We start from the raw sequence: 18527 nt of genomic DNA on the forward strand, positions 1-18527 counted from the left end.
AACAGAAAGAAGAGGTCAAGAAGTCTAACTCTCAATAAGAAGTAAGGCATCTCAGTGCTGGCTGACAGGTAGACCCCAGGAAGATGACAGCAGAGGTCTCAGATCTAAAAATTTTCTCTCTCACAAGGAATTTGAAAATAGCATGAAGGAAGCTACATTAAAGATGAAAGAATAAACTGTCCTGTGCCACTTTACTGATAACATGTACAAAACACAAATCTCAGGAGGTCATGACACATTGTTAGCAAAATAAAATAAAATCCACTTAATATAAACTGCTGTTAACCAGATCAGTCAGTGAAATATTGACCTCAGAGAAAAGACAGGCATTAAAAATTAAGCCTGTTTAGGAATTCAACATGAATAACATGCACTAATGTGGAAATCCTGGGTCAAATTTATTCTTTACTTATACATTAAATGATGGCAACATGCACTGTTAATCTTTTAAAGAATGTCTGCTTATGGTCACCAGGCTAAGTACTGACAAACACATTTTGAACAGATGGAAAGTGAATTAAAGCAGAGCAACTTACATGCATAATTTTGTACAGTACATCTCAGAATGAAAACATTATATATCCTAAGAGCAGAGGCTCTAATATTTTACAACCCCTGCTTGCACCCTTGGGGTACGGACTAACCAAGTGAATCAATATGAGCTTTCCTGGCCTGGAGGTGCAACTTACATTAAACTGGTATGTATCGTTAAGCAAAGATTATAAAGCTGTAAGCTGCAGGTTACAATTGAGATCAAACCAAAGGGATCTGTTCAGTTACATGGTTGTCACTCAGCTCTGTCTTTGTCAAAAAATTGAAATGATGGTAGTTCTTCAAGGTATTTTCATAAAAGACCATTTTAAGTCTTCCTTTGGTGATAATCCTCAAATAAAACAGGATTACCACCACATTAGTCCTATCTAGAGGTTACCATGTGAATCTTCAGGAAAGACACGAAAGGCATCTGAAAGTGTGGCAAACAGGAAAAAAAAAAAAAAGGACCACACAAATAAAATCAGCCTTTAAATGCACTAATATACTTTCAGAGAAATTTAATTTCTGGTCTTGGCACTTTAAAGGCTCCTGATATTCCAGGAACACATTTTCATATATGACAAAAAAATGAGTTGGTTATTAAATCACATCTCTCCTGAAGTTTATGTCTTTTTATTACTGTTCAGCAATAAAATATTTTGATCTGCCTCTAGAGCTTGATCAAACAGTTGCCATCAAATTAAAGAAACAACCACCATTTTCAATATTCAAAAAGTGGGTGTTAGTCAAATCAAGCCTAATTTAGGTGGGAGTATGAACAAAAATAAGTATTTTTTCTGGACACAAGACAATGAGAGCTAAGATTCCAACTCAGCTAACTACTCCAGTATTTCCACTTGAATTATGCAAATAGTCCAACTAATTTTAAAACAAGCTGATTGCATGCTGCTTAAATTTATCAAAAAAAAAAAAAAAGTTATGTGTCATACCATCATCTGTAACACAAAAGCACACCTAAAGCAGACTAAATGGTAGAGGAAAGGTTAGTCACTAAAGCAGACTGCAAACAGTAGAGGAAAGGTTAGTTCTAGCAAGCTGTTTCCAATACATGGCTGTTTCTCAGTAAACTTTCAGGACTAATAGCGTATAGATATGAAACAGGAGCCACACAGAAATGGAATAATCAAGTAGTTCCAGTCTGGTTAGTGCTGAAGTTGTCTTCAGGTAATCATTCCCCAAATATTACTTCACTATTGGAGTATGTCTGCAGCAAAAAGATTTAACAACATATAATTTTTTTTATTATTATTATAAATATTTCCCTTCAAGGATATGGGAGTCCCTTGCTTGGCATTTTAGATCCTCCAACAAAATCACAATTCTAATCAACCTGATGCAAACAATTACTGTAAAATAAATTCAGTGATCACACCCTTCAAAGGAGCAACCAGCTTGGAAAACAAGAAGACTGCATTAGTAAGGATTCCAGAGCCACCTCCGTAAATGAACAGCAGCTGGGTTTCTTCGAGTGGTTCTTCCTTCTGCAATTACCCACTGCTCAACATCCAGTTAGGAGGTCTTGAGGAAAAGCTGTTACTCTAGACAAAGAATGGAAGTTTCATTAGATGGCACTGTTACGTCTAAATCTGGATGGAAGAAATAGCCAGCACACTACATGGTGACACCAGTTTAGTACTCCTGGGTGATGTTTAAATCAGAATCACTAGCCACTCAGGATCATTAAATAAACCTATGGAATTTTTATAAAAGCATGACAGTTAAACTGAAGCTTAGCCCAAACTAATATTCCTGATGGACATCTGCTTCAAAATCAATTGGATTGATTTAATTTCAGTCCCTCTACCAGGCTTTTCCATGGATTGTAAAGGATTGTGGCTGAACAGCAGCTCTTATCTTTCAACACATTTGTGTGCATTATATTAGATGCAAGGTGTGTATGCCCAAGTACCTAAGAACAAAGGCAAACAACTTAAGTGGTTATAAGTGCTGCAGATCTACTCCCAGCTTGTTGCCTATAGTTTCTGTTTGGGACAAAGGACTCACAAGCCTGAGTTTCAGGCTTGCTTAGAAAAAATACTGAATTGGCTATTGAGTAGGAGAATAAAGGTAAACATCACAAACAAAATCGTAGTTCAGGTACAAACAGTTATAACACTGAAGTTTAGCAGAGAGATAAAGACAAATTATTTTATTAAACAAACACATAATCTGTCAGGGAAAAAAGTTACTGTCTGCCTGCAGAGTGAAAGTTTTCTTTTGACATTTAACATTCAGGAAGTGTGTAGCTCAGGAAATACGTGCATATTTAGCTAGCCAGACCTTGAAAGGAAATTTCTGGAGAAGAGACACACTGGAAGAGGTGGCTGAACAAGCTGTTATCTTTGCTGCATGTTTGGTTGGTGGAGAGGGGAGGCTGTGCCATTTCACAGCTAAGATTTAGATAGCTAATCTTGGTAAATAGCTCTGCTGTTTCCCCACTTCAATGTTTAATTTGTTGACCTTCAATTTTTACCTTACCTCTTTTCAGACAAAAGACAAATATGTAGCAATCCTTAAAAAAAAAAAAAAAAAAACAAAAAAAAAACAAGCTAACTGTAAACTTTCACTCTTATTCCCTTTCCAAAACAGTAACTAATAGAAAGGAAAAATTAAATGGGAAAATCAACATACCACATCAAGTTAGCCTGACATCATTCAGGATTTCAGGATACAATATAAAATCATTCACTACTACCACAATCTAGAAGATGAAATATAAAGCAATGATATAAACACAAGCTTCTTTCCATAATATAAACTCTCATAAACATGGAGATAACCACAGAACAGTACGCATTTTTTGTAACATTTCATGTTTCATATTGTATGGGAGATTTAGAATGGGCTTGTCTGATGGGATTAAGGACATGAGGTAAAATGAAATTAATCCTACACAACACGGTACTGTTTCTTTTTATTTTATACTCAGTTGCTGGTTTATATGTGCTCCCAGAAGCAGTGGTTTTCTTTTTATTTTATACTCAGTTGCTGGTTTATATGTGCTCCCAGAAGCAGTGGTTCCTTAAACTGCCATACTTCCACAGTCCCACAAAACCAAAGGGGAAACAGAGGACTGAATAAACTCTACTTAAAGTGATGTGATACCAGTGTCTGAGATCCTGATATGAGCCTCTCACAATACTCTTAAGTAGACTGTTCTCCAGAATCAGCTTTCACTGGCCAGCTGCTTAAACATGTTCTAAACCTGTAAGTTCCCAGAATCTTTAAAGACTGTACCATTAAGGCAAACAAAGTTCAAGCTCTGTGTTTATTTGTGAGGTTTTCCTCTTAGAAAATCTTCAATCACAAACTAGAAATATCTCACATGTGGCTGCTTACTGACCCTGCATGAACTAAATTACTTTGCCCCAAGGCAAGCAAAGTTCCCTAGAGGTTAGTTGGGAGTTTTTCCTCAAATAATACATGCTACATTTCACGACATAGTACCAGGTAGCTTTCTACATAGCAACACTGCTAAACTGGTAAAGAACTGCACAGTCTCAAGGGCATTAGTGAATTGTAGCCTCTTTGAGAAAAATTGGACTTTAAAAAAAAAAAATAAAAGCAAAGCAGCCTCAGCAGGTCAGATTCCAAACTCATCTGTTACACAAGTATATTTGCAGAGAAACTCTTAATTTCAGCCCTACTTGGGAATTCACTCCAGCTGCTAGCAAAAATAAATATTTAGAATATTAAATGCTAGAATGCAGTCCCCAGTTCAAGAAACTGCCTTCTTTGAATGTCTCCTTGGAATTACTGTTTTGGGTCATAACCCTTCCCAAAATGCTTTCTTACTGTGACTTGACAGTAAGTACCAGCATTGATTTCAGTGGCTTTACGTGACAGTGATAAAATATTAATCTCCAAGTAGAATATCAGAATTTTGTCAGTCATGAAACTCCCTAAAATAATGAAATGTATTTATATATACAGGGAAACATTATTTCTATTAAGCATTTATTTATAATAATGACAATTATATTTATACTTTTGATATACTAACAACAAGCAAAATCTTGTCCTATTTTTGGCCCAACTATTTTCGGGAGCACTGAAAAGCATCTAAGAAATAACTTGCAATCTGACTATTGGGTCCTGAAGACCAGTGGTCACTGCACATTTCATAAAACAAAAAGTATTTTCATTTTAACATAATTTTACATTTTATTACCAATACTTTTATGACTTTGACCATTATTTTACCAGATTAATCCATTCTATGAGGCCTGCATCATAAGAATGAACATGAGCTTTCCTGATAAAGTGCATCAAGATAAAGTACTGTATGTAAATTGCAAGCTAAAGGAAGAAAACAAAAAAACAAATCCTTTGTGAATGCTGAAAATACACTTGGAAACTTTTACTTCTCTGTGTCATATCCCAAGTTTCTCATCTACAGCTGATGCAGGAAGACAACAGAATGACTTTGGACCTCATTAGTGGAAAAGATCAGAACAAGCAGTCAAGCTCCACTCTTTCAGCTGGAGGGGTGGCTACAAACAAATAACCACTGGCAGAAATAGCAGGGAGAATGTATTTTTACAGAAAACACAAGTCACAGTAAGAAACGAGGCTTAACATAAGCTACTGACAAAAAAGATGGGAGCTGAAATTAGCTACTTCAGAGCACATAAGGTTACCCTTTTCCATGTAGAAGTTCCTCATGCTTGGCACTTCTTGCACTAGGCTTTGTTTGGCTTTGCTTTTATGTTACTAAACTCAGAAGTTATCTTCTGCACCACAGAAAACCAAAACCTAAACCAAACATGACAGGGGGATGTTGACATTTAGGTCCATTGGGACCGACCTTTCATCAGTTCTCAAGATGAGTGCATGTGCCACTAGAAGCTACAGGTATGGATTCCTGGTCATAATATTCTTTTTATGAAGAAGGTCACAGCAGTACCCCAAGAGTTATCTGTAAGCGTAACTCACAAAGCAAATTTTTTCTGTCCATCAGCTCATAGCAAAAAACCAAGCTTATCCTTGCTAGAGAATTTAACCTGAAGGGCGACCTTCATTTTTTAATATTTTTTTTTTGTTAGGATTATAGTTTTTAATGCAAGCTTTGGGTTTAGATAGGAGAACCAAGACTGCAAATATGGATGCTTTGAAGAGAAAGGTCTTACAGAAAGGGCAATCAGTCTTTGTATTACTCTGGTCTCCTCCTAGCCCAGCTGCTCTGTTGTCAGTGAAGCTGCACTGGCAGTGAAATATCTGTGAGTCTCCTGAGATGGCCAAACCACCACATGAAGGTCCAATGCAATTATGCTCTTAAACAAGGGCACTGTTTAACCCTGTACATTTTATGTTTAATGCAGAAAGTGGGTTTTATTGCTTTCTTCTCTTCTCAGAGTGGAAAAATGATAAGTCATATATATGTTTCCAAATGGGAATGACCATAAAGAAACCAAAATATTGTTTAAAAAAAAACATAAATTAAATAAAAATAATAACAGGATTAGTGGGTGCAAGCATTATAATAAAGGCTGTCTTTAATAATTGAACAAGAAAAAAATTCTCTGATAATTCTTTTATTCTACCCTTTTTGTCCTATTAAGAAGCAATTGTATGTGTCCATTTATTTAATTCCTTTCGTTCCTCCTGTCAACTGAGACATAAAGTATTTCCACGTACTGAATTTTATGAGCACGTTTCATGAATTTCATAACAAAAAGCCATACTTTTATATAGCATACAAGAATAGAAAGGTACAAAATGTGTTATTTTTCTCTTCAAATTAAGTCTACACAGTAGACAATAAAATATACCATTATTAAATCACAATGTACACAGGAAAGAGCAGGGACTAATGAAATACAAGTTTAGTTTGTGCTGCATTTCCCACAATCATCTGAAGAAAGGAGGTGAGAAATCATTGAAATCAACACACACACACACCCCAAAAAAAAAAAATTAATCATCTGACAATGCTTAGTATATAGCAATGTTAGTGGATAATAAGAATGGATACCATTAAAATTAACAACATAAAAGTTGGCTTACTTCTCCAATGAGCTTTTTTCTAATCTTTCTTTCTCTTTCCTCTGACGTTCTTTGTTCTTCTTAACTCGAGTTTCCCACAGTCCTCTTATGAGAGAAAAGTCAAATATTATCACCTGATGCCCCATACTGTCAACATTAAGATTCTCCTGCAACAACAAACATCATGAACACCTCAGGAAAGGAATAACGAGAAAAATAAGGAACTAAATTATGATGTAAAATTAAAATTATTTGTGCAAAAAAAGTTGAAGTCACAAGAAACATTAACATAGTATGCTTTCCGTCTTACCCAATTCATTTGGGGTTTTGTGCTGGCAGTAGTCAATACACCATACAATTGTCTTCTACATAAAAACTATAGCAACAGCTAAATGGTGACTTTTTGTATTCTTTTCCCTTTCCAAAATAAAGGCACAGTTGCAAAGAAATACTAATTTCATTAAGTAACACTGATGAAAATAACTTCGAAGACTTTGTATTTTTAACAATTTATGTAACTAAAATTAAAACGAAATGTCATAAAGAATTTATTCATTGTAAGTCACAAAAAAGCACTTAATCTTGGGTCATCATGTATTGATGTTTATGCACGCCAGCTATTCTGTTCCAGTGGAATGTAGGAATTTCCAGTGTTTGCACAGGTAGATGATTATCTGTGAAAGGCATTAAAAGACCAGCTCTGTAACATGCAATGAAAACTTACCTAAGGCAGAGATAAGGTAAAGAGTTCCCCATCTACTAGTATGCATAGAATTAACTTCCAACATTCAGAGATTTGGTATCAATGTATCACATGCAGTTATGAACTGAGCTGAATTGGAACCTAACTCACCAAGATTTCCATATTCAATTAGAGCCACAGAAACTTCTTGCATGAACCCTTCCCCTACTGAAGTCCACGACCAGGCTCTCATTCCCTTTAACAGGCATGATGCTTGAGTATGACCCAATATGAATGCTACCTTCTTTTTACTCGAGGAAAAAAATGCACTGTAACACCTTTAACAACCCCAAGAGATGAAGACCTCAGATATTACATCTTGTGAAGTACAGCAGGAATGGCAACAGGATATTCCTTACTAAACTGTAGCAATGGATCAGTACCAACAAAGAAAACAAATCGCCTACTAAATCACTAATGCAAGTACAGATACAAATCTTGATAAAATAGATAAAACTATACTCTCTTGCTTGAAGCACTGGTGAGGGTACAATCATCACAATACACTGGTTTTCATGAAATGCAGCTAGACTGTCTACAGATCACTTCTGTCATGCTTACTTCTTTATAATATGGTTTGCAATATTCTTCATAATATGGACTTGCAAACAAATCTTATAAAATGGATGTTCAAAGCCTTTTAAAAATAATTGCTTCTACCGAGATAAAAAGCAGAGAAAACAAAAATCTCGGGTTTTTTTTATTTGATTGAGATTTCATTAGATACCACATTTATTATACTACTAATAAGCTAAAGAAAAAAAAAAAGAGAGAGAGAAAAAAAAAGAAAACAACAGTGGACCATCTACTGAGCATTTAGAAAGCAATCTGCCCCTTCCTTTACTGGGTATTTTCAAGCTTTCATTTATTACTTTTTCCTCAGACCTTACTGTGACCATTTTTTCCAAGCTCTACATCCTTCAGCTGGGGCTATTTATTATCTGTCTTTCTGCTTCAATACTGAGGAGGAAGATTTTCCCCTCTGCCTTTTTCCTCTTGCAACTTTGTAACTCTCCCTTCTTTTTCACCTCCTTTCACTTGTACATCTCTTCGTAAGACATAACACATAAAGGAATAATTTCTTCTGAGCCAGCAAAACCCTCAGGTCCTCTAGAAAATGCACAGCATGGACTAAAAAGGATTATGCATAGGTACACCAAGATAAAAGGTTTCTACCTGTTCACCTTATCTGTGATCTCCGTAAGAAACACACTTACAAATACGTCCAAGTACTGGCACAGAGACTGGTCAGAGACCAGTATTTTTCTATGACATAGTCTTCTGTATCTTAGGATGTTTATATAAACTGCCATCTTTGCTGTTCATAAAGCTGTTTCCATTGCTTGTTTATCTTTTCAAGCACTAACAGTGAGGCAAAAATAGTTCCCAACCTGTCTGGAACCAATTGCTGACAACAGCCAAGTCAAAACCCCATTAATAGCAGGGTAATGAGAACAGTGACCTTATTCTCAGCAGAAAGGTTTATCTGTAATCAGCTGCATCCTTCTAAAACATATTCACTAATAATTTACAGGAAAACATTTACCGCATAAAATAAAACATTCTCCTCTGCTGCCCAAATCAAGAAGCCCAGTGTCAAGGACTTTCCCCTCACAGTAGCTGCAGACCAGCAGTCACTCTACTCTGCAGGATCTAATTCATTTTAAAAGACCAATTCATAGCAGTGTGCTTTGGTATGAGGGCTACTGCAGGAGCTGAATTGCTGAGAGACAGTGAAGTGGCAGCTGGACACTTGACCTCTGTTGGAACTAGATGGCCTTAATCAACACAAAGTCTGAATAAACTGTGAAAGTACTCTATTTCTTTGACTTTCTCCCCACATTCCTGTCTCTCAGGTTGTCACCTGTTCTTTATTGAGACACTGATTTATTAGACACTCACACTGAAAAGTTCATACAGCTTTTATCCACATATTGGATTAGGCTGCAATGCAGTGCATTGGGCTTTTTCTTCAATGGTAAAACCAAGCAGAGGAGGAACATGGGTGGGAGGTGAGCAGTGTCCATCATAACTCCTCAGGACTAACCTCTTCAGAAGGAGCAAAGCCACAAATCCTGACCACTTCACGGGGTGCCTAAGGCTTTAGAAGTATTCAACAGGACAATTGTGAAACTTTGATGCTATCTCCAACTCTGAAAAGGTCACCCAACAGCTTTCACAGGGTTGTTGCTTTTCCCCATATCCTAGTCCAAACAATGGGCATGAGGAATCAAGTGTGATGGCAGAATGTATGTTTCCCAGAGTGCAGACACCACCATCTTCCTGATGATAAGAAGCTGCGCAAAAAAGATAACCTGGCAAGCTGGCAGAAACTAAACTTACCTGTTCCTAAGTGTAGGTTCTTTGGGGTGCCTGCTCACAAATGCATGAATTTGTGACAGAAGCAGCAAATACCAATAATAATTTCCATTTCTAGAAATACATAGGGCTGTACCTGTTCAAGTTCACATACAACAATTGCTTTCTTCCAGTCACCGGGTTAGGCCTGCACAAGAAAACCTAAAGCTATCCTCTGTTACTCACAGGTGGAAAGTTACATTTGAGTAGAGAAATGCCTCATTTTAGGCTTCTTCCCTTCAAGTGGTATTCTACCTCTGTGTTCACTCCCATACTCAGACTCTTCACAGGTAATCACTGGGAAGCATTTTACTGATTGTCGGAAATCACAGAACCAGTGAGGTTAGAAAAGGCCTTCTGGAGGTCACCTAGTCCAACCCCTCCTCAAAGCAGTCAAATGGTTGTTCACTCAAATCTACACATACATCAGCTCCCTTCCTCTCCAATTTCCCCATCCTTGTGTAATCCAGCATTGCTCCTTTCACACCCCATATTTACACATGTTCATTCAGGACAAGCTTTGGTCATACTTACGAGAGTTACCCAACCCACTAACACAGCAGTAAGCAAAAAAACAAAAAACATACTCAAGTTATTTCTCACCCAAGAAACAGGCAACCTTCCTTTTATTAAGGACAAGTCCTGACCATAAAAGTAACTGTCACCTGCAATTGCAAGACTCTACTTCATAACTGCACTGAGTTTGCTGCCTAATGTCATCTTTCTTGCATGACATATACATCTAAATTATGCAGCAGATCATCAACACACCTTTCTTAGATGATGCATTGTTATAATGTTCATTCAGTCTTATGAGTTATCAGTGATATAGATCACAAAGCAAGGCTCTCAGTAATGCATGATAACGAAAGCACAGTGCTTTCCAGGGGAAAAGGGATTCAGGAACATAAAGAGAAGGCAAAGATGTCACTTACAGAAGAATCATTTGTGAAGAAAACAGTTCCCTGTGTAAGACTGTGGAAGGAAATAATCTTATCCCTAACCATTTACATGTCCAAAGAGGTAGTCTACAAGGACTTAATCAATATTCTTAAAGGGCAACATACTGGGAAGTCAGACTGATTTCTTGTCTTTCTTGTGATGGTTATCTCAGAAACAAAGCTGGCCATACAGGATACATTTCTTCTTTTAATGATTGCAGTATTTTCCCTTCATAATCAGCTACACATTACATTTAAGGAAATATTGTAAGTAACATATATATTTAAATTAAAATTTAAGAAGAATAATTTTTGTAATAAACATTTGCATTACTTGGCAAAGTGACACTAGAGTTTCTAACCAGAGAAACTTGCACTAATGGCAGAGGAAAGACGTTTACTTTGCTTCACTCCTTCCTTCTTTTTATGCTTTTCTTAAGAAGAGGAAGAAGAAAAAAATAACACTTATCTGGGGGGGGGGGGGGGGGGGGGCGGGGGGGGGGAGAGGAATCCTTTTGAACACCATTGCCTTTGCACATCTTCTCTTCCTCAACCAGCAGGTTAGAGGTTAGATCATCAGCAAACTTGTCTCAATTTTCATCAATAAGGGACTTACAAGAATCCTTATAACTAGCACTTCCCTTCTCTACGTTCTAAACCACAAATTCCTATTTCTCCCTTCAAGGCTGTACTTTCAGTGCCAGATACTGTGACCTACAAATTTTTCTCTATTTCACCATACTAGAAATGCTTTCACTAAAGCACCTTACTAAGCCACTCTTCTAAGCAACTCTCAACCTTGCCCTGATATAGACCCCATCTTCTAAGCAACTCTCAACCTTGCCCTGATAGAGACCCCATCTCAACAATGAAACCCATCTTTACTTCTTTCCAAGTGAATTTAATAATCTACCATATCTCTAGACCAGCAGAGGTGAGAAGCATTTCCTTACGTAAGAGCACTCTTTTGCTATCAATGTTTGGGTATAGGTCTCTGATTGCCATGAGCTATCCCTGCATGCATGGGACAGAACAAATGCCTTTATGGACACTTTTGTGAGACTTCTGAACTTAAAAAGAAGACAATGTCATTCTTTTACGATCTTGCAAACATTTTAATCATTTAACTGTATATATAAACAACCCTTTTAAAATTAAACAGCCCTTATGTGTATAAGGATACCAATACTCTTAAGCATTTGGAGGATTAGGTGGCAAAACAACAAAATCTTAATGATGATACTCATCATGTTTCCATTTAAATGATACAATATCAATGCCAAATGTTATTGCTAGGAAAAGAATCTGCTTAAATATCTGCATAGATTATTTTTATTTTATCATTTATTTTATTGTATTGTATAAATTCACCTAAAGGTACACAGACAGTTCTCTAGCATGTCATTCATTCAGACTTTCTTCTTTAAATGAAAGAGTACCCAAGAGCTCTAGATCATAATCTATTCAGTAAGGTGCTGCAAAACTACAGAATGAAGAAGATATCTGCCTTGTAGTGTTTATAATCTTTATTACTCCTTATTTATTGTTATTCATACTGTAGCTACAAAGATATGTGTACTTCAGACCACAGAATCATAGAGTAGTTTGGGTTGGAACAGATCTTTAAACATCATCTAGTTCCAAAGCCCGTGCCATGAAGAGGGACACCTTCCACTAGACCAGGTTGCTCAAAGTCTCATCTGATCTGGCCTTGAACACTTCCAGGGATGGGGCACCCACAACTTCTTTGGGCAACCTGTTCCAATGCCTCACCACCCTCACAGTAAAGAATGTGTTCCTTATATCTAACTCAAATCTATCCTTTTTCAGTTTAAAGCCATTCCCCCTTGTCCTGTCACTACAGGGCCTTGTAAAAAATCCCTCTCCAGCTTTCTTGTAGGTCCCCTTTCAGGTACTGAAAGCCTGCAATAAGGTCTGCCCAGAGCCTTCTCTACTCCAGGCTCAAAAACCCCAACACTCTCAGCCTGTCTTCATAGGAGAGGGACCTAGCCCTCTGGTCATCTTCGTGGCCCTCCTCTAGACTTGTTCCAACATATCCATGCCCTTTTCATGTTGGGGGCACCAGAATCACTAACATCCCCAAGCCCTTTTCCTCCAGGCCACCAGTAAAACTGGATCAGTCTAGTATGCTTGAATGCCCTTGCTGCCTTCAGCTACTGATATGCCCACCCCCTGCTTAGGACTCTGCCACAGACCAGCTAGATGTTTCCACAGGCATCCTTGACAGTAGTCAGTGACAGCATGATCACTTGTATGTGTTCCCACTTGGCCTCTGAACTGAAAGGAGGCATTTGACTATTTTTTTTTCCTCTAGGCTTAACAAAAAGGGGGGAAATTGTGACTTGCAATATGGTTAGAAGTGTAACAAACTTGGGATGTGGAGGAACGCTCAGGCAACTGGGTTTTAAAATGGAACAGCCCTTTGGCAGCTACTTTTGTTTAATGTTGAAGGAGTTTCATCTCCGTTACATGTGCTTGTGTCACAAGATGCCATGGTCTTCCTGATCTTGGAGAAGCAAACTCTTTAAGGATGCATAAGCTAAAAGGAACACTGATTTCCAGACAGAAGTGCTCTTCAAACCAGCAGCTTCATTGCATGAACAGTTTGAAGCCCTTCTGCACTCATCTCAGCATTTAATATCTATCAGTGTAGAGCTGCACTGAAGAGCATACTACCAAAAATAAGGGCAACAAGATCTTTGGAAAGGAAAGGGGAGAAGCACAGGGGAAAAGTCATCTTAGATACGATGGCTGTGTGGCCTTCCAGGACTAACTGTACCAACTCTTTTACAGATACTCCCAACATTTTTTGGGGAGATTTACCAACATTATCACTGTCCTTTCTAGAGTGAGCTGAATACAGCTAGTCATAAGCCAAAATTATATTGGCTTTATTATACTACAGTCTAGCCTCCACTGAACACAGCTGGCGTCAGTGTTAATGCTGGCCAACTGGTCTGTGCACAGTGCATTCTGTAGAACAAGACCTGTGTCTTCTCTTGAGTCTGGAAGGTGTCCAACATAGTTTTGATACTACAGATACAGCCAATATTAGTCTCTGTTACAGCCCTCCTGAGTTCACATGGGGCCTGGTTGCCCTCAATAACAGCACTGGATGTACTTTCCTTTGCTGTTTTACATGCGTTACCAAATTATTAATGTTTTGGTTTTGTCAATTTGTTTAAGACCTTATTCACTTGGGTCTTTTTTCTTTCAGATGGTCACTGTGGGAGATCTGCTGCAATGGTATGAATATTACTGGCAGGATTACATAGGGGGAAATGTGGTTGAACATATTTGCTACCAATCCTGCAAATAATTTCTTAGGAAATAAGTTCGCACACACTGTGCTTCAGAATGATCAAGTCATTTATCTCACAAGTCTTTAAATAATTCAAAGGAAACCTGACATTTGGATAGCAACTGAACACATTTTTTGTGTTATCAAGGAAAGATTAAATTACAGAAACACACTGTGATTGAAAGAGCAAGAAAAATGGTGACAATGTTCATAGTACGCAACTATATTGTGCTAACTGTGCACAGCTTGTAAGGTGGGTAGTTCTTCTCTATGACACTTGGAGAGTGGGAGAGGACTGCAAAACAGGAAGTTGCTCTTCCCTACCTAGTCTTGCAGCCAGTAACAATCTCTTGCTCTACAGCAGCAAGGAATAATCCTTCCTGCTAGTTTGCCTGATTTATCTGTCACTAGATTTGCTGAATGTACAGATTTGACAGAGTTTTGGGTCAGGGATCCAAGTTAGATCATGCTTCAGATCACATATGCATTCATGTGATGGCTGGGTCCTGGGGACGATGGGCAGGGCAATGCGATGGATCACAGCAGGTGCACCCCTGAAGGCCTGGGTCTGCAGACATCCAGCTAATGCAGCTACACCATGGAATAAATAGCAAAGGAAAGGGAAAAACTGGTCCTCGGCTGAAGAAAGCAGTCCTGACACCTGGACGCAAGCCCAGATGTTTTGGGAATTCAAAACGTTCCCTCCTGCTCTCTCAAGAGCACAGTCACAGCCAGCCAGCTACGAGATAAACAAACACAGACAGTGACACTTTCAAGCTATTAATTAGTCCAGCTTTCTCTGAAGTTAATTTCAGAAATTAGTGTCTTTGCATATCATGGAGCTTACTCATGAATGCTCTGATTTTGAGTTGACTGCTTTAGCTGTTTCATAAATGAGGTATTTCAGAACAGAATTTGACATTAGCCTCTTTTACACACAAATAAATAACTTCCACATTGCTTACATACCACAGCTAAGAGAGAAAGTACTCTAGTCCTTATACTTCAGGTAGAAATAACTATGAATATCATAAAATATAAAAAGATACTTGAATATACATATGCAAAAGCTGAGCTTAGTTTCCACACATTTTTATGTGTGCATTTCTCTTTGTCCAGTACTGCAGCATGTTTTACTGACAGTTTTCATTAATCAGTTCCTATTCTAGATGTAAATTAACCAGTCTCGCAAACAAGATTCCTCTTTATCATTGCATTCTTCACATCTTGATTTTTAGACAATTTTTCACAGGGTTATTCATTAATTAGGTCTTTAATTATGGATTAATTAGCAACTGAATTACAATATTCCTTATACTTCCTCAACTCTTGTAGCACTAATATGTTTGCCATCAAGCATGATAGATGTTACATATGCAAGGGGTTTTATTACAGATGTATTCCCTGAGCACTTCAGTGAGCTGACTAATTATTCAAAGTGATTCTTCCACTGACAATAAAGCTAATGAAACAGTGGACTGACGTCTGTGACATAAATCCATTCTTTTTTTTTTTTTTTGATTGGACATTGCTGAAGAGAGGTCTAATTCTCATAAGACTGAGATAGGGCTGATGTATTTGAAACGGGCATGTATTTTAAGTCTGTTTCTTGTAAAAGGAAAAACGGTAAGCTGAACAGTGCATTATATCTTTTTAAACATGTTGAATCTATGAGTGTAGCTGTAGTCAGCAGGTGAAAACTATTGTCTTAGCTAGTAGACAACAGAGCCTTGGGAAAACTAGAGCATGTGCTAGGAATTTATTAGAGAGACCCCACTTAATTACTCATGCAAAGACCCATGGCAAATAAAACTGAACTCCATGTCACTGAACAAAACATGGAGGCTTTCATATAGAATTAGATTATCTTAATTAAGCATAAAATTACAGTCTCAGGTTTCTCAGACGTGTTTTATGCCATCTATTTTTTTAGCACAACATTTCATTGACTTATTGTCATTTGTCTTAAGGTTAATGGACCTGGCCCATCCTCGGGAAGTGAGGCTACTACTATTACATTTCAGGTACAGCGTCCAGCCTCTGCAGTTATCTATGTGGATGACAGTATCATAAATGTTATTTTATGCTCCCTGTCCTAACTGGGACTAGCCAAAGACGCTCAAAATTTTGCTCCCAGGAATCCATTTTCCATGCATTGATATAAGAATCCAATCCCATCACCTGCATCTTCCTCTACTGCTAAAGAACAAAAATCTACATCAGGCCTAAGGTGTCAAGCCTCTTAGTCTGATTTCCAGTGTTAGATACAAGATCATTACTTTTATCGTGAGTAAAATGCTCATAGCCAGTTCCTAAGCAGTCAGATTCTGTGATTTAAGAAGATACGGCACGACAATTTAGATAAGATAAGATGGTGTTTTCAGCTATTTCAGCAGCCAAGTTAGTTTACATCAAATGGTCCAAACACCACCACAAGGTCATGAGGTAGCAGCTGTATTTTATCAGCTCTCTTCACTCACCACAGCTGTTCCTTTCCCACCAAACCTTCCCAGCCTGTGGATAGGAGACACAGATGGCATGGACAGCTAGACATACCTCCTTGGAATAATTCCCTGCCTTCACCTTCTGTCTGAGCAGAGCAAAGTGGATGAAACGCTTTGGTAGGATTTACCTCTTCAGCTAATGAGCATTATCATCCATCACTGATCCTTGAAATGGTGCTCAGTTAACTACTGTTGAAAGGAAGAGAGCTGGTCAGTACCTTTTAGACTACAGAAAGTAACATGTCAGTGATAGACAGCACATAAATACTTATGGCAGTGACAACAGCAAAAATAACAGCAATATTTGACTTTAAATGATAGTCTTCATTCACAAAAGATTTAGCAGGCTAGATTTCCTATACCAGTTAGATTAGCTCTAAGTGGCCTTCAGAAACTGAAGTTCTATAACTCTTTTTAAATTCCACTCTAAATTTTGACAGACAACAAAGATAAATGACCAACCTCTCCAACCATTTTTTTATTGAAAATCGGTCTCACACCAGCATATGTCCTTGAGATGTAATAGCAAGGGTTTATTACAACTGAGTCACAGAGTGAGTCTTGAAAGCTTTCCTAAATTATAAAGTTTGGATTTGTCACAGATGTAATCTACTTAGAGGAACTATATATGGAGTGAATCTTACTATTTCTAAAGGTAACCAGCAAACACATCACTTTAGACTAACACCCTGTGTTTCAGCTATTGTTCCCATATACATTAGCATTTAAAAATCCACAGCAGGTAACAACAATGAAGATCTGATAATGACTTCTCACCTTCCTTGCCATTTCCCACCTTGACCCCACACATCTGAAGAAACACAGTAATCAGCAGAACTGTCACTTACCTACTACTAAAGAACACGAGTGTTCTGAGCTCCCAAGCGTGCTCTGTGGTTACTCAATTTGGGACACTGAGGTTGTTTATAGCAGCAGCATAGCTCATGGCCAGCCAGACCTGTTTGAACCCCACAACGTGACTAGCCTTCCAGATGTACTAATATGCTATATTTGTAAAGTGATAACATGATCTCTGGTCGTACAGCAGAGACACAGGCAGGATAAAGTATCTACACTGCATGACTCAACACAGGACAAGAAACAACAGCACTAGGGCAGCATCTCATTTGAACCAAGGAAAGTGACAGACCTGATGTTACTCATGCTTATGTATTTTCCTCAGTAAAAGGAAAGGAGAATCGAAAACAATAAACATAGTCTGCATTCTTCTCATACGGACTAGCTCTTCCTCCCCACATCCATGCAAGTGCAAGAGATAAACAGACACACACACACCATGCAGACACTTACTGTGCAGTTGCCATGAATGATTGATTTACAACAAATTCTGTTTTTACCTGCTGTTGGTGGCTCACTGTTTTTATGCCCATTGCTTAGTGTTGATGGCAGTATTCCTGCTCAGTGTTAGTGTTGCCCCACGGCCTGGCAGGGCAGGGCTGTGGGGAGCTGAAGCCCATCCCTGCTGCAGCACTGGCATTGCTGGGGCAGGAACAGATGGCCCCAGGGGGCTGATGTGGAGTCCTGATCCATGGGCAGACGGGGAAGGCCCCAGGGTCAGGACGGAGTGGAGGGGGTGGTGGGGAGATGTAGGCAGAGACAGGAAGGCCCATCAGGGCCCTGAGAGCCCTGACAATTCAGCATGAATGGTTGAAATTTTCTGATTGCACCTTTGATGAAATAAGCCTATTCATTCCTAACTAGAAAATCGTCCTTAGTCAAAAAATAACTGATTTGCATCTAACCAGGGAAAGAAAGGGAGCACTTTAAATGCAAGTTTTTGAGTCTGGTGTTTTCAAGAAATAAACTTCTTCATCAGAAACTTTTCCAAAAACTGCTTTTGATGTAATTTCTTTTTAAATTCAGCTTTTCAATTAAAATATTTTTTTAATTTTATGATAAAAAAAGAACTGGCATTTTTCAACCATCTCTGTTTGTATTCATCACTGCCAGTAATAATAAGCATTAATTACAGCAGCTGTGCTTGGCTCAAACTTCACATACTAGTTTTACATTGCTGTGTTTTCAGTGCCCTCACTGCAATCACATCACATTGGTGCCAATGGAAGGAGGAAATCAGAGAAAACCATGTACTGTGGATT

At 38.2% G+C, this 18527-nt stretch overlaps 1 protein-coding gene across 1 annotated transcript in view; it reads right to left on the reverse strand.

Annotated features, from left to right (window-relative positions):
• LRRC2 (leucine rich repeat containing 2) overlaps positions 1–6686 on the reverse strand; it is a 52256-nt gene extending 45570 nt beyond the window's left edge. Inside the window, exon 1 of the mRNA XM_056325524.1 lies at positions 6562–6686. Coding sequence (XP_056181499.1) covers positions 6562–6686 — 125 coding nt within the window. The remainder of the gene's footprint in view (positions 1–6561) is intronic.
• Between the last annotated feature and the right edge of the window lie 11841 nt (positions 6687–18527).

This window comes from Falco biarmicus, chromosome Z, assembly GCF_023638135.1.
Source record: "Falco biarmicus isolate bFalBia1 chromosome Z, bFalBia1.pri, whole genome shotgun sequence".
Lineage (NCBI taxonomy): Eukaryota > Metazoa > Chordata > Aves > Falconiformes > Falconidae > Falco > Falco biarmicus.